This window comes from Anguilla rostrata, chromosome 11 (assembly GCF_018555375.3).
Source record: "Anguilla rostrata isolate EN2019 chromosome 11, ASM1855537v3, whole genome shotgun sequence".
Lineage (NCBI taxonomy): Eukaryota > Metazoa > Chordata > Actinopteri > Anguilliformes > Anguillidae > Anguilla > Anguilla rostrata.
The window spans coordinates 41377577-41400197 of NC_057943.1; the positions used below are offsets into that span (position 1 = coordinate 41377577).

At 47.1% G+C, this 22621-nt stretch overlaps 1 protein-coding gene and 1 long non-coding RNA gene across 2 annotated transcripts in view; one reads left to right on the forward strand and one right to left on the reverse strand.

Annotated features, from left to right (window-relative positions):
* Positions 1–14328, reverse strand: part of LOC135234973 (uncharacterized) — a 53322-nt gene extending 38994 nt beyond the window's left edge. Inside the window, exons 1-2 of the long non-coding RNA XR_010324256.1 lie at positions 13970–14328; positions 13494–13591 (exon numbers count right to left, since the gene is read on the reverse strand). This is a non-coding gene — a long non-coding RNA (uncharacterized LOC135234973). The remainder of the gene's footprint in view (positions 1–13493; positions 13592–13969) is intronic.
* The window catches only part of tspan2b (tetraspanin 2b), a 32102-nt gene extending 9982 nt beyond the window's left edge, over positions 1–22120 (forward strand). The window contains exons 2-8 of the mRNA XM_064300142.1: positions 2258–2360; positions 14325–14422; positions 14773–14847; positions 15075–15161; positions 16597–16662; positions 17485–17568; positions 18376–22120. Of these exons, the coding sequence (XP_064156212.1) occupies positions 2258–2360; positions 14325–14422; positions 14773–14847; positions 15075–15161; positions 16597–16662; positions 17485–17568; positions 18376–18441 (579 nt within the window). The 3' untranslated portion in view covers positions 18442–22120. The remainder of the gene's footprint in view (positions 1–2257; positions 2361–14324; positions 14423–14772; positions 14848–15074; positions 15162–16596; positions 16663–17484; positions 17569–18375) is intronic.
* Positions 22121–22621: the final 501 nt, after the last annotated feature.

Sequence of the window (22621 nt, forward strand, 5' to 3'; positions counted from 1 at the left end):
AAAAATCTCCCATAAAACTGGCATTGACCGTATATTTCCACGCGTGCTCCGCCTTGATCAAGGCTACAACCGCACAAACTGCCTTTAAGAAAGAAATATAGGGCGCCAAAACTAAGGACTTGTTATTGCCATTTTTATTACAGACTAAAGGCCATTTTCTTCGCGTTTACAGCCAGGTTCATCTCATTTACTCTGTCAATAAATATCAAGACACATCAAAGTGAAACTTTCTGTGGACTTTCTTCCTTTCTGTTTTTTAATCTGGGTCCCTATTAAAGTGCAATAACCGAAGAAAGTCCAGTAGTCCAAAGATGTGTTCAACAGAGCAGTTAAGCAGTAAAATTTTTACATTTTTAAAGTTTGACGCAATGCTCAGAGTCCGTAAAGTCTTTAATGACATGTAGCTTATTTCCTCCGGAGCTAACTGTTGACGGAAATCAGATCCCAGGTTTTAATGGGAGGCAGGCAGTCACTCTCCCTAGCCAGGCAGTGCAGAGTAGCTCTGCCTCATGAGTGTTTCGCGGTGTTTGTACACAGTGGGCTCACATGGCTTGGGGAGCGGGGACCCCGAGCTCGGCCGCTGGCTGCCCTCTCCCTTTCTTCTTTTCGAGTGGGCTGCGCGGCTTTGGCGGGTTTCGTTCCCGCCCGTCACCCGGCGAGCGGCGTCACCCCTCAGACAGGAGTCCCGTTTGTCTCGGGAGGACAAACAGTCGGGGCGTTGTTGCGGGGAGGGGGGCGGGGCCTGGCGGGGCGGGGCGGGTCTGCGGCTGGCGGTAATGGCGTACAGACGGTGCCAGGGGGCGGCTGATGCCAGCGAGGCTGACGTCACGGGCGCGGGCGCCAGGCCTGGGAGGCTGGTACCGCGGGCAGCTCCGGAGCTCTGCCGGGGGCCCCCGACGTGGGGGGGGGGCACCAGCCCCGGGGAGAGGCCGAGACATCCTGCTGGGACGTTACCTCAGAGACCCCCCCCCCCCGGCTCATACCGCTCCACCTCTTCCTCACCCCACAATCAGAGAACAATGAGAAAGGACTCCTTCGCTGCATCGATGCTGTGAATGCCTGTTGGAGCGATGGTCCGTCTCTAACCCATAGCGTGAGCTGGGCAGGTTCCATCGCTCGCTCCAAGGGCTGCTTCTAACCATGCTAAATGCATGGCGCCTTGCTTTGGCTTAAAAAACTCATGCACCTGCTCAAAACACAGAAACAATCGCTCCGTCATCAGTGTTGAGTATTCAACACCGACGATGGAATACTCAATGTCACCGCTTTGGAAATTTTTCTTCTCTCAGTTAAATAAGCTTTTCATGGATCTTAAGTTAGGATTCACCTTTTCCAAAAAGAGAAAGAAAAAAAAAAAGGGCCAGTTCGATTATTCCTCCCTTTACTGACTTACTTTTGCTTTCTTGACAAAGCAGCCATTTCGCAACAGAGTGAGTGTTTGTGCTGAGCGGACGTATCTAGGGCACTGGCGTACCACATGGCACAAACCGACAGGGTCAGTGTTTTATCTAAATGAGCGCCGCTCTGCTTTTTATCTGGCACTGGGCGTGCGGATTACAGGCCTGGGGCCGACAGAGACAGAGTATGAAGACCGTCCCATTGCAGTCCCCAAAATCCTCTTCGCCCATGAATCACTGAGACGTTTTCTACTGTGCGGCCGAAAGCGGTGGCTGATGGGTTGGCATCAGGTGCCCGTTGTTTACAGCGGGCATCCCGTGGGGGCGCGAGAGGAAGGTGTAGTAAAGGGCGCTGGAAAGTGGCACTGGCACACTTCACCGTCCAGAGGCGGGGCAGGGAAGCAGGAAGGGCCACTCCTCACTCTGACGCCCGAAATGGCAGATCGCCAGGCCAATGATGGACAGCTCTCCGCTGGAATGGGAACTGTTTACGCCACCACACTTTTCTCCCGCAAACACTGCTATTTGTTTGTACTTGTAATAGAGTAATCGCTTGAAATCATTGTTATGACTGGATTGCTGTTGTTATTTTGTTAAAAAAAAAAAAAAGAATAGTCCTCGTGAAGAAACTACAAAGGCACTTCTGCAGTTTGTTTTTACTGAGTATGCAGTGTTGCGTAGAGGGAGCATTCAGATGAGTTCTCTGTAAAATCTGAAATGATTCAAACTTCTATGTACTGCTAGTGCAATTCCAATTACATTCTCTCCTGAAAACAAGGATATGTATAGACCCATACTCTTCCTCACAGTCATAAGAGTCTCTTCCCTAACCCTCACCGTGCTCTTCCTCTGCTCCACAGCTGGTGGGCTCGTTGGTGCTGGCAGTGGGGCTGTGGCTGAGGTTCGACACAGACACCGTGTCGCTCCTAAATGAAGAGGGAGCTCCGGACACCTTCTTCATCGGTGAGTCCGGGCACGAGTCTCCACAGACCACACGTGCTGAATGCCACTGCACGTTTTCAGTACGTTTTATACGACAGGGCGATTTGGTAGAGACCATGTTCACTGCATAATTACCGTGGCAATTTACATTTTTACCAGCCAGTGGCATTTCCTTTAGTGCCCTGCCAATCAGAAGTGACTTTGGAACAAATACAGAATGGACACGTTCTTGTTTCAAAATATCATACTTTACATCAAAAGGTGAAAAAGTATACAAGTTTGTCTTGTGGCTTAATGAGTTTTTTAACTGCAAGAAAAAATGTAAATTGCGCAGGGTTTTCAAGGTCACAAAGTCTGGAGAGAAATGGGAATAAAAGAATGAATTTTTGCAGTACGATTTTGATAGCACAGAAACAGAAATGTCAGGCATATTCTTTGGCTAAAGTGGTGTGCAGACCTGGTAGGACTGGTAGAAAGCCAGGCAAACGTTTAAATGGATTCCTTTGATGGCAGAGTATAATACAAGTTTATAAATGATCAATTCCAACATCTATCTTATCCATTAAACTAATAAAAGCTCCGGATTTCTCAGAAGAGAACGGACTAAAAGCCCTTTGAAAATGTTCCGCTGGAGCGCGCACTCAAGAAAGCAGTTGGACTCCGACGGGGAACACTTTCCGTTTGAAGAGACCGGAGGGTCTTCGGCTGTGCCGCCGGTGCCTCTAATGCAGGGTCTCGTCTGTGATGTATGATAATCCGGGGCTATCTGCTAAATTAATCTCTGGCTGTCCCCAGAAGCTTTCCTAATTACAGCACGGTTATCATGATGCGGAGACCGTGGGAGGAGGCGACGGCGTCTTCGGGAAAGGGGGGCGTGGGGGGGGGGGGGCGTGGGGGGCACACGGGGTGGGCGCTGCGCCAGGTCATCCGGCGTTGGGCGGGGAGTGTTTCCGTTCTGTGTCACGCCGTCCGAGCGCAGCTGCAGTCTCTGAGAGCGGGCCGTTGCACAGACGAACGGCGGGGCGTGTAGAAAAACAGGAAGCCACGCTCCGGATGTAAACACGTGGGGGGGAAAACACAGGGCTGCAGGTTCGCCACATGGCCCACAGGAGGGTGAGCGCAGCCTGCCCGGGTTAAAGTTAAAGGGTTAAAGGGTTAAAGAGTACCCCAGGCCCGGATTCGGTGGGATGCCAGAGCAGTTCTGGATTACACCTATCTGGGATTTCCCCATGTTAGTTAAAATGCCAAGTACTCCGAACCTGTTTCTTACATACTTGAGAGTACACCATTTTTATTGCCTGCAAATTGTGTTGTGTAGCTGCGAGAAACGGTCGCTTAAATCAAACTTGAAATGTAAACGTTATTGAAATTGTTTTTTCCCACACTGAAGTGAAAAGAACACTGATGTGAATTTGGGCCCTGCTTTTGAGACTATGAGAGCCCTGCGGCACGGAGGAAGTGAGGTTAAACTGGGGACGGCAAAACGTGAGCAGTGAACCGGCGGAGCTGACGGCGTTTCCTCGCACGGCCGTTTCTGCGTCGCCACAAACAGTCGTGAGAAAACCGCCCATGTTTGGCGGACCGCAAGACATAACAACACACAGAGAATCTAGAGTACAGCGTCAGGGCAACCGACGACCTCATCGCGACTTCAGACTTGCCAAAAATATTTTGAGTACCACAATAGTCAGTGTAACGCTTAGTTCACATGCTTTCGCACCACTTCGCTTTGCACGCACACACGCACACACAAGCCTTTCTTCATAATTCTAGTTCTGACTGTTGAAGTGATCAGGCAAAATAGTATAATTTGACCTGATCACTTGCACTGCACTGGGCTATATTTTGATATACTTGCAAGTCAAAAGTTTGAGTACACCTGCTTAAAACAATTTTTTCATGATTAACATTTCATTATATGATATGTCTGCTTATACAAACTGATAACCATAAGTGAATTGCATTCAATTATTTCATAAAAATGGAAATAATTTATTTTGTACATGGTAACATATGTTTTCATTTTCAAGTATTTACAGAAACTTATGTTGTAATGTAAAAAAAAAAAAAACTTATGTTGCGATGTAAAACACTGTCAATTATGAATAAAACCACATTTCTGTTCATGATTTCCATTTTTATTTAATAATTAAATAATTGAATCAGCTTATATAGGCACACATCATATAGGCCTAATGAAAAAAAAGTATTCAATTGAAAAATTATCTAGGAATGTAGGCTTTTGTAACTAGAGGTTTAGCTAAATTATTACCTGAAGCTCCTTGGTGGCTAATGTCAAAATCATAATTGCACAAATGCATAGTGCGGAAGTTTTGAGGGGCAGTTTTGCTCCTGATATTTTGCGAGGAACTTCTTGGGGGCATGGACTCGCTTCTTTTTAGTATGTCTGCTGCTCTCTCACTCTCCTTGTCAGTATCCTCGTCATCTGAGGTCATGATTATTTTATTATAACTGCAAGGCTGGTCGGGTGACTGGCTGCAATAATAGAAATTATTTGCTACGTTAGCAGTCTTTAGTCAAACCAACAGAGCGTGCGCGATTCAAAGTTTGAACAGGAAGTCTCCGTAGCGTTTGAGTTACTGCAGCTAAATTACTCCATCAGTTATTCACACGTCTCGTAACGAGGCTAAATCGCATGCGAGCTACTACTACGGCTAACTATATACGCAGATTTATCTCATTAGGATATGCCCCTTGAAATGCATCGTCTCGTAAAGTTAAGGAACATGTTTTAACGTTTTATATGTTAACATTACGGTCACATTTTTGTGCTTGATTATTACTCCCCACTTCCCATTTTACCTCAGCAATGCAGCGTTACGCCTCGGTGGATATGAGTACCGTGCGTATCAGTGGATGTTGAGTGGTCGGGGAGGGTTACAGAACCACAAGCACAGGTTGTATGCATCTGGTCAATCCGAGGGATTGTTTAAATACCGAATAAAATGACGGTATTGTATTTGTATTAATTGATTGTTTCCGTAATTAAATACATTATATAATCAGATATTATCATGGGCGGAAAAAATAGCTCAGGAGGTAAGAGCGATTGTCTGGCAGTCGGAGGGTTGCCGGTTTGATCCCCACTGCTCTGGTGAATGAGAGGCATCAATTGTACAGCGCTTTGGATAAAAGCGCTATATAAATGCAGTCCATTTACCTTTTTTTTTTTTTTTGCGTAGTTTCAGCTGGCATTTCGTACCTGCGTATTTTGACCAAGAATTGCGTGGCTGGTACACAAAATGCGTGCAGGTTGGCAGGTCTGCGACTTGGAACACAACACGCAGGAGAGCAGCAGCCACAAGCTCAAGACAATAGGCTGTGTGAAATCTGCACATCCCCTCCGATAGGGCAAGGCGGGCACGGGGAGAGGTGTCAGAGAGGGAGCATCGCGCCTGGTGATGTCACAATCGACTCACACAGGCCCCGTTCCATTGGTACTTACCCGCAGAGGGCAGCCAATCACGTGACCGGGGAGCGAGTGTCGACTCTGCTGAGGAGACTGGCGTCAAGTGTCAGCCTAGCTTACTCATGCAAACCTACAGACGGCCAGCTATTTTTAAATCTGAGGGAGGAATACTGAGGCAATGCCATGCAATCCCACTGCCGTGAGTCATTTTCACCTCAGCCTTAATCATGCTGCCCACTCCCAGAATGCAGACAATATTAAATTAAGCCAGATTAAAAATAAAAATGCTGTGGGAACAGCAGAGTCCCATATGTGCATCCAGAAAAGTTCTGCCATAATCTGTACTTCTACAGATGTTGGCTGTTGGGCAATGCATAATACTACTCGACTTAAATACATGATAAAGCATCACAATGACATCACTTTATCACAGCTTACTAAAACTTCAGTCAGCACCAGCCACTGGATAATAAATTGTGTTTCTGAAGCTCTGAGCCAGCTATAGAAGCACAAAAGCATGGCATGACACACTTAAAATACCAACGGCATGCCTTGGAACAGGTCGCGTAAGGGCACCTGTCGAATCGCACTTCCCCTCTACGCGAAGCTTCTAGACTTTAATTGGAAGTGAACTGCAATCAAACCCGTGTGTCCTCAACTGTCACCACCAGCCACAAAACCTTTAAGTGTGCAGAGCCGGTGTTGACAATTCAGGAAGCTCGCCGCTTCAGGCCAAAACCTCTAACGTGTTTTTGGGGGAGAAAAAACAAAAAAACAAAAGAAGAAGTTGGGGTTGGGGGACAGTGGCTGCAAACATTCTTGTCAATGCTTCTGGGAAGTTTTGATGTCACACGGCCACAATGCATTGTGGTATGTCCTCAAGGGTTGCTGGGCCAACAGAATAAATATTGTCTGTGGCTGACTGCGGTCGGGACTTGCAAGAAGCAAACATGATAAGTAGTTCTCATTGCTTTTTGTTTTGGCTCCTCTTAACTTTGATTATTTCTGTTGCAAGCAGAGGCTGCAAAGTTTTGAAGAGAGCTGAATTTTTCAGGAGAGCGGTCGCTGGGGTGATTACACCCCTACTGCATGATGGTGCTTTATCAGAATCAGCTAGACTCTCCCAGAGCTGCACTCGGGGTAATGATGGGAGAGCCAAGCATGCAGGACTGGGGGCCATCAGCGACTTGCTACTGTGAAGCTAAGTGTCTTGCTGCAGAGGGGAGTCTTTATCGAAGTCTTTATCTTCAGCTTCAAACAATTTACCGTACTGAGCAGCTCGTATCTTCTGGTTTCCGTAATGTCCCCCCTCCCTCTCTCCTTCTCTCCCTCTTTCCCCCTCTCCCTCTCCCTCTCACCCTCTCTCCCTCTCACCCTCTTTCCCCCTCTCCCTCTCTCCTTCTCTCCCTCTCTCCCCGTCTCCCTCTCTCCCTCCCTCATTATCGTCTCAGTGTTCTCACTTGTGATGGGGTCCACACACTACAGCTCAGTAGTGCTCAGCCCTGGTCCTTGAACGTTGTGGGGAAGGGTGTGCTGGTTTTATTTGGCACTTGCCACTAAACTGACCAGTTAAAGCAATTTCTTCACCCCACCTGGTTTCTTGGGTCTAATCTGGTCATGAACCCACAGACCCTGTAGCTCTCCAGGAACAGGATTGGGGACCCCTACTTAAGACGATAATGCCCACAGACACAGAAATAAATAAGATGCAATCAAATGATAGGTACACCACCACCCCAAGCTACAACCATGACAACTGCTGCAGTTTCGTAGTGTAGCGTTTTCATAACGTGATCGTTTTTCAACAAGGAAAAGCAGACGATACAAAAACAAGCTCGAAAGCAGCCTAGACAAAGCACAAAATGGCAGTTAAACAAAAAAACAAATGTAATTGGAAAATTACAGGCTGCAGTTTGTATTTAGAAATGGAGACTTCTTTGAATTTCTCATGGCAAACCTCTACTACTGTGACTTTGGGTTTACCTGGGAAAGGACTGAGGGCTAGAGTTCAGCCCTGTCTGCAGCCAGGTTCATTTTCATATCGGCAGCCAACTGCTTATATTTTTGGATGAGAGTCAATAGGTCATACAGTGGGATTTCAACAGCGGGGGATGTTGGAGAACTAAATTTAGAAGGGAATTATTTTAGAAGTGTGAAAACAGGAATAAATGAAGGCACTTTTTTTTTTTACACTGCCAGGAGAGACACGGTTTGGCAGTGTAGCGCAGGATTACTGAATTGTGCTGGGTGTGACGGCTCTCTCCCGTCCGCGTTTCGACGCGCTCTGCGCTAAATCTGGCACAAAGGGCCGGGTGGTGTTCGCCAGACCCGTCTGGCCCCGCACCGTCCCACAGGCTGCCGGCTGACAGCGGGAAACGGGCGTGGCCTTGCCGCAGACCCGTCGCCAGGCAACCTGCAGGCGCGGCGGGCCGCTCGTCTTGCAGCTCCCGTGGGGGTGCGCGTCGGACCGCCGAACAGCGGGGGGGGGGGGGGGGGGAGTAATAAACCATGATGCCACCCCCCCCTCCCCCCTCCCCAGGGACTGCTTCCTCCCGCTGCAGACGAACCGGAGCGCGGGACCCTCCCTGTCTCCCTGGCAGCAGTGCTGGAGCCAATGGTGTGGAGGGAGATCGTGGGGGGGGGGCAGGGCGGGGCGCGGCGCTGAGGAGGGGGGCCGCTGTGACTGCGGCCGGGTCCCTGTAGCATCCTGACATCCTCCTCCTGCTGCTAATGAGAGCGGTAATGAGGCCTCGGGGGGGTCCGGAGGCCCCGCCCCCCCCTCAGCCCCCACCGACAGCAGCGCGGCCGTGTTGTGACTCGCGCGAGCAGATGCTACCCCCCCCTACTCCGGCGCTAGCCCCGCCTCCGTCCCCTCCGCTCCGCTCCCATTGGCTCTCCTCCTTTCCTTTGTGTGGGTCGGCGTTGCTCGGGGAGAGCAGACAGACCTGAGAGCTCGGCCCGTAAACACCGGGCTGCGGCGGCTCAGACAGGCTAGGGGCGGAGTCGCCAGCCAAGCGCTCGTTAAAAACACAGGGCAAAAAACAAGAGAGAGGCCAGCAGGCCCGGAGGAAAAACCGCACCAGGAATGGCAAATGCATTCTTTATGAAGAACATTAGCAGGGCCAAAGCCACTTTGAGCCGGCCGCATACGCTGAGCCACATCGGGGCGTGGCATTTACCCAGAAGCCTCTTTGATGACCGTTCAGCGCTGAGCTAGTCATCCTCTCCTCTGTGCTGTTAGCGCAGCCCGAGCTAACGGCGTGCTGTAAGACGCTCGCGTTCGGCCCTCCAGCACGCCCGCCGGGCCGGCATCCAGCCGGAGACGCCGCGGCCCAGAGTGATAAATCCTGTGTGCTATTACTCAGTGCTGTCGCTCACGAGAGCGGCTGCATTAAAAATGCATACAGAAACCGTTCGCTTCACACACAGAGTACACACTCGGCTTTCCGAGCACTTTCAGCCGCATGTTGTTTGAGGCCCTTGTGCGATGCGATAGCGTAGCGCGCGTATTAAAAATGTATTAGCCAATTGATTTTTTGATCAGCGTTTGCCACTCGCACGTCTTCCTAGCGACGGGTAATCGATCGTTTCGATTGGTGGTGCCGCGCGCGATCTGCGGAGATTCGACGGCGCGGGCGGCTTTCGGCGCCCAAACCCGCGTGGCACCGAGAGCCAATCGGCTCGCTGCTTTGCCGATGACATCACACGCGCCCCGCGTCACCCTCGGAACGCGTCCCCGTGTTCAACAAGCAGCGAAATTCTGTGCCTACGTGTCAGACGTCTTCCTCGAAAGGAAGACGAAGGCACGTCGCGGCTGCTCCCGACTTTAAACGCGAACGAGGATGAGGTCACCGACGGTGTCAGCTGGAAAAGGAAAAATGCTTCCCTCAGAGGCCACGCCATAGGAGTGAAGGCCCAGACATTCACAGCGTAAATAAGAGCTGAAGGCTGTTACTGTCGCCTCGCTAGCATGCTAACCAGAGCCACGCCGCAGTACAGACACGGCTCTGCGCAGAGCTGCAGTCAGGGGTCAAAGCAGGGTGGAAGAGCCGAACCAGGACTTTCCACATCACCGCGCGCGCCTTTTGGTCCCCTGTCCTGCGCGGCACGGGAGATGGAGCAAAGCTTCACTCCGGTTAAGACGTAGTCGCACTGCCGGGATGCGCGTGCCTTTAAAAGTACCGGCACGGTGGTGACTCTCCCGGCTCGATACATTGATTAGCTTGGTGCTTTAACCAAAAACATCGCTGTGAGATAAGAAAGGGTAGGTCTGAACCCAAACCAGCTACAGTGTGTTTTGGGGCGGCAGTGTAGTATATAAGGCTAAGGAGTTGGTCTTGTAACCTAAAGGTCGTAGGTTCGATTCCCAGGTAGGGAACACTGCCGATGTACCCTTCAGCAAGGTAACCTAACCTGCATTGCTTCAGTATTTATCCATAATTATATATAATCCATATTATAATTGGATACAATGTAAGTCGCTCTGGATAAGAGCGTCTGCTAAATGCCTGTAATGTGAAGTGTGCAGTTCGATAAGTAGACACTGTAATGAAAAGACAGTAATACAGTGGAAGGACCGGGTCGTGTTGGTGCCGCTGCCATCTTGACACACTGAAGACCCAACACAGGCTCGATACTGGAGCCTCCCGAAGCGTTCCACACAGATGGCATTGTGTGCGGCGCAATATCACATTACGTGCGGTGTAACCGGATCACTGCCCTCAGGACCAATCATCGTGTGTCGTTTGCTTCAGAGCCATCCTTCCTGTTACTAAAACAGGGTGTTACCAAAGGACATCGCTTCTGCCACATCAGACGCAGCAGCCATTGTCTGAAGCTGGTCCACACGGAACATCAACAAGAGTAATGTCACCTGAAGAAATTACCTTAATTTGCGTTAACTGCCCACCCCACATCTCGTTTCCTCCTCTTATTCGCTGTGACATTTTCAATGACACACTTGGCATGCGCTAAATAAGCAGGGAAACGCAAGAAACTTTTTGCACACAGGTGTATGTGACAGATGTGTCATACATATTAAACACAGGTTGCAGTGTATGTACTGATTTGCAGTCCAGTTACAGTAACATGAAAAACAAGAGCAAAAACACACTTGTTAATGTTTTACATCCACGGTTCACATGACTCCAAAGACTTGAGAGAGAGAAATAAAGAGATAGAAAGAGACAGGCAGAGAGAGGGAGAGAGAGAGAGACGGAGAGAGACGGAGAGAGAGAGAGCCATCCGGCCTGGTCTGTCCCTTGTTTTCCTCCACACCCAGGCTGATGCCCAGGGTTGACCCACAGTCTGTGACCTCCGAGCGGTACTCCAAAGCCAAATAACAATGCTCCTTATGGGGAGAGAGCTGGTTGTAAATGGGGCCTGCTTTCAGACCAGCGGAGGTAAAGTGTTTTTGCGGTTGGGGGGGAGGGGGGGGTGTATGCCCCACTGCCCCGAAGAGTGTGACCCATCTTGTCCTTCTGACAGTCATTAAGGTAACTCACACCGACACATGATGCAGTCTCACACCGGCCTGTCTTCCAGGCCTCTCCACTCCTCCTGCTGCGTCAGACGATCTCTTTCCTTCAAGGGCGCGACAAAGGAGAGCTCCACCCCCCTCACCCCCCTCACCCTCCCATGGGACTGCATGGGTGACTTATCTAAGTACACAGAGGCCGTGCTGGTGCAGCACGCTCTGGAGGGCAGTGGGCAGCCATGAAGGGCATCCCGAAAAGCAGGTGACACGCTAAACTACGCACTGCGGGACGAACAGGATCCCAATCCCAGTGCCTGTCTGTTAACTACGCACTGCAGGAGGAACAGGATCCCAATCCCAGCGTCTGTCTGTTAACTACGCACTGCAGGAGGAACAGGATCCCAATCCCAGTGCCTGTCTGTTAACTACGCACTGCAGGAGGAACAGGATCCCAATCCCAGTGCCTGTCTGTTAACTACGCACTGCAGGAGGAACATGATCCCAATCCCAGCGTCTGTCTGTTAACTACGCACTGCAGGAGGAACATGATCCCAATCCCAGTGCCTGTCTGTTAACTACGCACTGCGGGACAACAGATCCCAATCCCAAGCGAAGCCTGTCTGTTAACTACGCATCTGTCGGAAACAGGATCCCAATCCCAGTGCCTGTCTGTTAACTACGCACTTGGGGGCCAAACAGGATCCCAATCCCAATGCCTGTCTGTTAACTACGCACTGCGGAAGGAGCAGGATCCCAATCCCAGCGCCTGTCTGTTAACTACGCACTGCAGGAGGAACATGATCCCAATCCCAGTGACTGTCTGTTAACTACGCACTTGGGGGCCAAACAGGATCCCAATCCCAATGCCTGTCTGTTAACTACGCACTGCAGGAGGAACATGATCCCAATCCCAGCGCCTGTCTGTTAACTACGCATTGGGGGCCAAACAGGATCCCAATCCCAATGCCTGTCTGTTAACTACGCACTGCGGAAGGAACAGGATCACAATCCCAGCGTCTGTCTGTTAACTACGCACTGCGGTACAAACTCGCCTGTCTGTTCGGCAAGGAAGCGAAGAGAAGGGCCTTTATTCTGAAACAGCGTCCAGTTTCAGCAAGTTATTCAAAAAAGAATCAGTGAGCATGAAGGCTCCGTTTGAGCATGGTTTCAAATTTCAGAGATGACTCCCCCCCCCCCCCCCCCAAAAAAAAAACAGTGAGCAAGGTTTCATTTTCAAGTAGGTTAATATTGGCACTTGCCTTATTAAACATGGTAGCGCACTAGCTGGGGAAGAATACATGCTCATTTTTAAAAGCACACAAGAAACAGTGTTTAGTAAGATTTCTAATGTATACCAATGGCTTTTGCTGACTGCAGCAGTTACCTTTGGATCAAAGTGCACACAGTCGAAGCTCACACAGAAGCAAACCAGTAACCCCTGAAGACAAACAGTACCTGAAACATATATGTGAATTTATGCACTACTATCTGAAACACAACCCATTTCAAGTCAGTGAATGAAGCCATTTCTGAACTGGAAATGTTTGCCGCAGAAATTATGAATTTACAGTACAAGCTTACAGCACTTATGGAAGACAGTATTCCATTACAATCACTTAGCAGATACTCTTATTCAGAGCAGTCTGGAAATGGAGAACATCAGTGTTAATCTCAGGAATACAAAAGTACAATATCACCGCAAAGGAACAGAAGACCCACTCATAATCAATAAGTATGATGCTAACCTGGCAAACAGCAATTTTGTTAACAGTAACGAGATGTAAGAGCATCAAGACTATCTACCCTTTAAGCAAGACCAGTACCTGTTATTGGTGTTTGTTCTCGTTGGCTTGTTTTTTGTAAACATCTGGCTCTGCCCTTTGAGTTTTGAGTGCCATGGACTACCATAGAGTTTTTATTTTTGTTCAGGCATAATGCACACAGTCTGCAAAGCATCTGTGATTTGATTTTGTTTATGGTTCATAATCACCAGTAAGATAAAGACATTCAGAATAAGGGATTTATGGTGTTGCCGACAAATGATCTCAAAAAATCGGGAAGAAGTCCACTTTAGTATCGATGTTAAATGCGTAACGTCGTCGATGCATTAACAACATACAATTATACCTACACTGCGTGACTGTGGTTTAAAATAAATCTTATATGAACTGACAGGCAATTAATAGCAATGTAAAATGTAACTTTACAATATGATTTCCTTAAAAAGTGCTGACTGGTTTTTGCTTACCTTCAGACTGTTCTCCATCGTGTCCCTTTTCGTGCCTTTGGCTGTAGAATCTTGTAAAATGTCGTCACCTTCTGTCGACTTTGCGAATTGCATCGCCCCTGTTGAAATGTCAATTTCTTATTGAGAAGTTGCGACTTTCCAGCAAACTTTTACATGAACGTAGGTCTAATATTGCTTGACATTTAATTGTCATATACACAAAAAATATTACGTGGTTGCATTGTGTTTCCTTACACGTTTCTGTTTCCATGCAATGCATTTAATCACATTTCCTTGCACAATAGCGTAATGTTTTTATCTTGGCGTGCTAACAAACAAGTCAGTTTGTTGGATGCGTCCAACAGTTACATAAATAAACGAATGAATAAATAAATAAACGATACATAATGACTTCAGTGTAGGCATTTGGAAAATGGAAAGTTAATTACTTTAGCTAGGCCTTAATTTTTGACAAGTTCTTTTTCTAGTCAACTTACCTTGCATTCGTTCGAGCTACTTGCGCAAAGGGTTGTTTCGAAATATAATTGCCTCCATGTAGATTGGTTTAAGCCAAATAAACAATTTGTATTTTAAAACATTCATTACCATCACATAAGCTCTTGCATGCTGTCATGGAGACGTGCTCACGTGCGCCTGTGGGTTCAGGTGCAGCTGGCGTAATTTGGTTAGCATGAAATGATTTTTTCACAAATACAAATAATAATTATTGTAGTGATGCAATTATCTGTTTTTAGTTTTTAACTTTTCCATCCTTGTGTACATATATACAGACAGATACAATTTTGTGTATGTTTATAAATCATATTTCTCTCCGCTTCTGTCTGCTTGTAGGTGTGTACATCCTCATTGGTGCTGGCGGGCTCATGATGCTTGTGGGCTTCTTCGGCTGCTGCGGCGCTGTCCGGGAATCGCAATGCCTTCTGGGATCGGTGAGTTCAAGCTGGGATGTGAAGCCTATTAAATTAATATTACATGAGCCTGGACTTATGTGTTATGTCACTGAAATAGGAGCAGGTCATGAATTCTGCAGCTCAGATTTTATTTCTTGTTTGGGATATCTGTACATTGTATACTCTTAAATATATTTTAGAATCAAGCTAATGTGCTACAGAAACAAGCAGTCATTTTAATACTAATACACCTGCATCTGCGTGTGACAGATTATAACACTTTGCTGTTGTCAGTTTTAAAAGTATGCTTTAGGCAACAGTTGAAGGTTCACTGGTTTGCTTAGGGAAAATGTTTTCTGTTGTCAGCTGATAAGTTTCTCCTGTTCCAGTTTTTCGCCTGTCTCCTGGTCATCTTTGGTGCTGAGATTGCTGCCGGTGTGTTTGGGTTTTTAAACAAAGACAAGGTACAGTGTTTCTGCTGCAGCTCTCTCATATACAGAAGTACAGAAACATAGATACAAACTGCTGTTATGTGACTTTGAAGTTTACATTAAATTTAGCATTAAGCGCATGGTGATCAAAGTATTTTTGGTACTGTCTTGACACTAACTTATAGTTCGGATATCTCAAGCGGAATCTCATTTTTTGTTGTTGCATTGGTTTTTTGTCTTTTTGTTTGTTTCCCTTGTAGATAATTGAAGAGGTCCACAGTTTCTACAGTAAGTCCGCCACTGAGAACAACAACGGCACTACGATAGCATCCGTTTACCACAAAGTGGTGAGTATAAGTTCAAAATTCAGTTTGCAGCCGCCAATCAGACATAACCCCATTCTTTAAAATATGCACTCAGCTTGAAAACATCCACATTTTCTGTTTTTAGAGTTACTTTTTGAAAATAAGAAAACACACTTAGGATTGTTTTATTTGTCCAATGCACATTTTCTTAGCAATAATGAGTGGGTGAATGTGTGTTGAGAACAAAAAATCTGTGAGAAAGCAAAAGGACAGAGCATGATATAACATCTGTTGTTTATTTTCTCAGGAAAACAGCCAGAGCAATATTCTTTTATTACCTTTTACATTCCTACAGCTGTAACTTTTGCCTAGAAAAAAATTTGTTTGTTGAACCTAACTTGAGGGAACAAACAGGGTGTCATAATATAATAATATTATATTATAATATTAATAATGGCAATTTTCATGGTCCTGAAAATGCTTTACAGTACTTGGGGGGGTTTGTGACTAATCTCAGTCCCCACCAGTGTCCAGCACCCACCAGGGTGATTCACGGCAGCCATTTTGGAACCGAACACCCACCACACATCAGCTGTTTTCGAGAAGACAGAATTTTATTATGCCATGTTCAACTGGAGGATGATTCAGTGGCCAGATTGCGAGAGATGGATTTGCAAATTTGGCCGCACCATCCGGCCGCCTGCCGCCTCCCCATCTGCAGAATTCAGCAGGACTAACAGCAGAGTGGTCTGCCGCTTAAAGGCTGAATGTGGTCGCCATCTCCCGCGGTGCGTAGCTGCAGCCTTCAGGCAAGGGTAGACTGAGAGGTGGTGCAGTAGTTCATCTCCCACAGCGCGGTGTGTAGCTGCAGCCTTCAGGCTGAGAGGTGGTACAGTGCAGTAGCTCACAGCGCAGTGTGTAGCTGCAGCCTTCAGGCTGAGAGGTGGTACAGTGCAGTAGCTCACAGCGTGAATCCGCGACCCCTGCACGCCTGGCGATTCCGCCATTCGCTACTGTAAGCCACCTGACGCTGCGGACAAAGATTACACCGCAGCTGATGGTCTCAGTTTTCACTCCTCTCTCCTCTCCAACATTCGACCGCCTGCGATATATTTATCTCGGTCACATTCGATCTCCTGAATCAATTTACACTCTCTAAGTACTTCACTCACGCTTTAAAAGTAACGCGCTGTGCAGTGGTTAGGTAGTCTTTCCCTAATTCTATTTCGGGTCAGTTATTTCAGGAAATTCAATTCAATTCATTGATTTAAAATTTCATTCTGAGAGGATTTTTCAGTTTTAAAAAGTCCGTTTCCTGAATTCACTGAATGAAAATGGAATTAACCCTAACTCGGCACAATTGAATGGCCAAAAAGTTTCTGGGCCACTCGGTCGTTTGTCTTAGCCGGGACTTTGCTCCTAATGAAGAATAAATGCCCTTCTAACCCCATTTATTTTCTCTCCAAACCACCTGTAGCTGGAATGCTGTGGCACAAAAGACTCAAACCCCACCCTCTGCTTGGATTTGCCTGCTGACACCAAGGTAAAACAGCTCAGGTATCCATAGCTACTCTGAGTGAGTACTCTTGCCTGCCAGGTTAAGAGTACTTGTTCAAGCAGAAGGTTCAGCCAAGTGAGATCTATGCTTTAATTTTCAAAATGCGGAGTGTAAAACCAACTTTCATAAAGTATATTTTAAGGTCATGGAGTGGACCTTCCATCGAGTGTAAACCCTTCTAGAAACTCAGAAACTTAAATAATGCTGAAGGTTTTAAGCGAAAGGTTTTACTGAGGAGCGTATCTTCAGTTTGTCAGAAGATTTTTGAAACGAAAGGAGCTGTGTGGTTGCTAGCATCTCCGCCCCCAGCAGCCGCGTCCTGCAGCTCAAACCCCGTGTGAAATAGAGCTGTTCAGTCACCTGCAGCAGGGCTGACTGCACGTCCCCGATTCCCCAAAGTCACGGAGAAACCGGACGCCCGTGACCCAGAGCTGAGTGGCGGGCAGTGAAACAGAGAGCGAGGGGTGCCGCCTCACGTGGGCGATCGGCCCCTGCGTAACGCGTCCGGCACGCCTGACGGAGCAGCCCGAGGGTTCCAGAGGCTAAATTTAGCCCGCTGGCATAGGGTGGCACGGAGGATGGCTCTCGAGCACGCTGCGCCCCACGCTGTCCGCTTTAAATTAACCCCGCATGCAAATGTGAAAGTGCACTGAGAAGTGCACGAGAGAAGTTCGGCATTTCTGACCTCGTAATGCGCACGTTCTACTAAAGCAGGTCCTTCCTGCTCCCTGACGTTGGCTGCGGCGTATCTCTCGCTGCTGCGACCGACGGATCTGGGTCAGCTAAGCTCTGTCTTTCGTTTTCCAGGACTGTACCGCAGCCATAACGGAGTTCTTCAACAATAAGCTGTACGTCATCGGATACGTGGGAATCGGCATCGCCGGAGTGATGGTAAAGCCCAGAACAGAAACATCCGCACCCCTCCGGACCTTTCCGCACCCCGCTCAGTGACGTTCTGAACGAATGCTGGTTTTAATACCGTGTTAACGGTGTTAATACTGGTTTAGTGTGAAAAACGGGCCCAGATGGACAGATCCCAAAACATGGCCCTGCGTCATGAGCAGACCAGCGTAACATAATCGTGTTAAAATGCCTGAACCCTTCAGAGGCACCAGAGCAATGCCTGCACGTGAGGATTTTAAAAGAATAAGAGTTCAGCGTTAGGCGAGCTAAGGTGCAGCTTAAACAATTGTGTTTTTAGTTTGCGGCAGGTAAGGTAAGCCTGTCCTTATTGTAGAGGGGACTCATTCCACCACTAGGGGGCAGTGTGGGGAAGAAATATGATTGACAGGAGGGCCCTTTTAGGGAGGGGATAGTAGGTAAGGTTTGATAGTATATTACAGGTAAGAGGGCATGGCTCGTCTTGCTGCACCACAGGCCGGGACAAGAGATTTGCATATTCAAGTAACTGAGGAGAGGAGAGAGGAGGAGAGGTGTGGCATGCAGTACCTGTATTTTGGCTGATTGTACGAGGCGAGCAGCTGCAGTCAGTGTGAGCTGGAGGGGCCTGATGGCTCTTGCAGTCCATTAGTGACACATCCCAGTCCAGGACTAAAGCTTCATGACAGCGTTAGAGCTCCCCCTGTCTGTGCATTCGGAAACTGCAGGTCTTTCCATACGTATTTAACCCAGCATTTGAAAATCAAGGGGAGATATATTTGAATGCCTTTGTTGACGTCGTCCTCTGCTTTCCCCCAGATCATCGGCATGATCTTCAGTATGGTGCTGTGCTGTGCCATCAGGAATAGCAGGGAGGTGATCTAGGCTCCGCCCTGCCCTGCCCCCTGACCCCACCCACCCCACCCCTCCAACCCTCCGACCCGCATCGGATCTTTCCAGACTCGTCACGGCGTCTGCGACGGAGCTTCTCCGACGGGATTGGTCCAGGAGAGCCATTTAAAGATCCAGGAAGCCACTCCGTCCAACCCCCTCCCTTTTTTTCCCAAAACACGTACCAAGTCAACAGTGGGCTCTGTAGGGGGGCCCGTGGTACACGCTAGTGATGTCATTAGCGAGTGTCGTTCGGGCGCTAGTCTGATCTCTCTCTTCCTCGTTCGCTATAATCCAATTAACCTGTTTTACAGCACAGTGGTTTCCACACAGAAACTTCATTTGTTTTCATCGCTGTTCAGAGTCCACGCTGACTAGTGCTCAGCACACACAACATAAGAATGCATACTGATGAGAACAGACCATTCGGCCTGTCTAGGCTCATCCTGTACCTACATACTGGAGAGCGTCCAGCACTGTGTCAAGCACTGGTGTCTCTCCCCCGACCACATGACCTGACAAGCTGTTCCACACACTGATAGCTCTCTGTGTGAACGCAAAAGCGGTACTCCTGCAGAATTGACTTTTTCTCATTTCCACCAATGGAAATTATAGATTAGATATTTTTCCCTTTTAGGGGTTAAAATCCTCAATTAATTTCTCTTTAAACTGTTCAGAAGTGTGTTGAGTTATTGACCAAACAATTTAACTCTCCTGATGACTTTCCTAACTAAACTTAATTTATTCTCACAGTCCACATTGTTATAACTGCAAATAGCATCCGTAAAGTCCTTGTAAGATATTTGCAGGCGAGGGCATTCTGTTCTAAAAATGTCAGCAGCAGCAGCCTCTGGTGTCAGCAGGTAAAAATATTATGTAATTTGACACTGAGAGGTCGTTGTTAGAGGCCCCCAAAACATCCATATGGTCTCCCCACCCCCATACGCATACACAAACACCAACATGCACACACTCAGGGATATGGATGTCTGTCCCCATACGCACACACAAACACCAACACACACCCACATACGCACACATAAACACCAACACACACCCCCACACGCATACACAAACACCAACATACACACACTCAGGGATATGGATGTCTGTCCCCATACGCACACGCAAACACAAACACACACCCCCATACACGCACAGAAACACCAACATACACAACCCCATACGCACACATAAACACCAACACACACCCCCATACGCACACGCAAACACCAACACACACCCCCATACGTGCACAGAAACACCAACATACACACCCCCATACGCACATGCAAACACCAACACACATCACCATACGTGCACACAAACACCAACATACACACCCCCATACGCACACACAAACAGCAACATATACACACCCATACACACACACAAGCGCCAACATACACACACCCATACGCACACACAAGCGCCAACACACACACCCCCATACGCACACACAAGCGGCAACATACACACGCCCACACGCACACACAAGCGCCAACATACACACCCTCGTACGCGTAGAGAAACACCAACACACACACGCTCAGAGCCGCAGCCCTCAGCCAGCCTGGTTGCTATGCAAATACGCAACATTCCCGAAGTTCACTGACCAAACTGTAAACCTTTGAGTGCTTACTGTGTGGAAACCGTGTGCCTGTGGGAGTTTGGGAGAGCTAACGGCCTGCCCCAGACAGGGCACCGCGGGCAAGCCGCCAGGAGCCCCTTCTGCTCAACGTCGGACGGCACTAGCGGCAAATTGGCTTGGGTCGCTCACAAGAAACGGGCAGTGAACGTCAAGGGCCAGATCTGATTTTCTGACGCCAGGTGTATCGTATTGGCTGAACTTTATTTTGCTCCAAGCATGGGTTTCCTCTATAGTCTTCCTCGGAGGAAGGGTTCTTCAATGGTGCGGTTGCCGTCATCACAGTATATTATAACATGAACTAGTTTGATGGCTAGCTAGACACTGGCGTAGCAAGCCGGGCTGTTACCAAAAAAATCACAGATATTAGACGGCTTTACCGATTCTTTCTTCCGGCTCTTTTCAGTTAGAGGGCATCAGTTGTCCGTCAACAAGCAAATCGCCAGAATGCTAAAAAAAAAAAGCATTCACCAGATGTGGTTATGGTGTGTGTTGCTTAGCGCCGGAGCCCCGCCCCCTGCAGCCTTTCTTGTGCGTGTCCCAACCGACTTTGCGCCCGAGCTTTGAGGATTTGTACATTTTGTGTGAATTTGTAATTTGTCTCTTAATTTTTTTTACTTGTTTTTTTGTCTGTGTCTGTTTGGTAGCTCATGAAATAGCTGATTTGGGATGTACTGTCAAGATGTGTATACTATAGAGGCAGCTTGTGTAGACTTGTGTTTGGTAATAATGTAAAAGAAGAAAACTGTTGCTTTTCACAGCATGTCCATACTTAATGTGCCTTTGGTGTTTTTTTAAACATACACAAGAAAACAAATCAACAACCTTAACGTTGCATATGAAAGTTTTTAACTGTGCTGATGTGTAGAGTCAATCAGGCTAGTGGCTTCCAGTGCAAGTCTAAGCAGCAGTAAAGTTCCAAAATTAAGGAGTCATTTAAAATGAAAACAATTCCCTCTTATTGGTCTTTTTATATAATAGATTTTACGTGTGAATTGGCTTTAATACTTAAAGTGCAAAGCTGCTTACATGATCATATCTGCTATGGCCTTGCAGCAGTTATCCGTTAGGAAACACATATTTCTATCGATGGCAGCCAATTCATCTCAAAAATGTCTGTTCATTTCTGATGGATTTTGACCAGGGGTGAAGTGCTGTAAAAATCTCTTTTTTGTAAGGGTAGGTTGAGAGAGAGAGATCTATTCACCTTCCCAGAAACCCATCAAAAGTCATGTGATCAAAGATCCGGAGTAAGACAGGCCAGCTTATTTAGGATAGTGTGTCAGGACCTGAGGCATAGGCATGAACTTGAGATTTGTACCGTATAACCAGTTCTCCAAGTGCGCAGAGAAGCCTTCCAGTGCTCTATTTGACAGGAAAATGTACCAGTTTGTTAATTCACAAGTAGGTCATACCAAATTGAGGCATCAGCAGTAACTGGGTTTTCAACTTTCAAACAAATTTAACCAAAAGACAGATGCGGACATAAAAGGTTTGCAGAACATGACTGTGCTTGCAAAAGACATTTGGATACAAATGATTTGGAGAAAGTAATGTGCAGATTGAATATTGGAAGAAAAAAGTGACTGTTGTTTAGACTTCAGTACGTACTTCTGATAGGGGAATATAACACCTTTTAGCATTGTATTCTGTCCAGGTTTTTCAGGTGTGAGTTGTACAGGCAAAAATGCAACGTTATGGAACTTTTTATGTGCCAATGAGAGGTGAGGTCCAAAGATAGTTTTGAAGTACACCACGACCTCCAGCTATGGATTTCACCTCCCATACGCACCTTTTTGCTAGGCATTGCTCGAAAGGTTCATTTGGCCATGACCATAGATGTATACTTTGGTGAACCAGAATGAAGACTTGAAGTACTGTACGCATGAACAAAAAGCAGTACGACCGAACTGTCGATTGATCTCTTGTTAATTTATTTAATGGCTGATATAATTTGAGTTGAAGTGGCATTCAGGCTTCTCAGGAAGATAGTTGTGCAAGAACTAATAAACTTTTCTAAAGTTCCTTTTCCCGTTTCTGTCCTGTGATCTCTGATACGTCTCTCCCAAGTGGCGTTCCAACAGTTTTCAGGAATACATTGGGCCATTTGTCTGAATATTTAGGACCAGTACAAAAACAACTTTTTTTGAAAACTAATAGAATATGTGGTGGTTTAATATCTGGAATGCTTTGACCCAAAGATCTGACTGGCAGTTCTGACTTCAACTGCCACTCATCTCTGGAGTTTCCTCCCTGCTTTCAGATTCATTCAATTCCATGAATTTAATAAAATATAATGATTAATAATAATAATAATAATAATGATAATAATAAGAAGAAAAATAAATCAAATAATTGGAGGCTAAATTCTATGTGAAAGGACTAAGTGATGCATTGCCAGACTTATTTCAGAATCACCCTTGTAGGTATATTAGACCAAAAAGTTGAGTGTTTAACCAATAACATTTTGAAGAGGCCCCATGAGATTGCTTGTAAGCACGACGCAGCACAAGCACATTGAGAGAA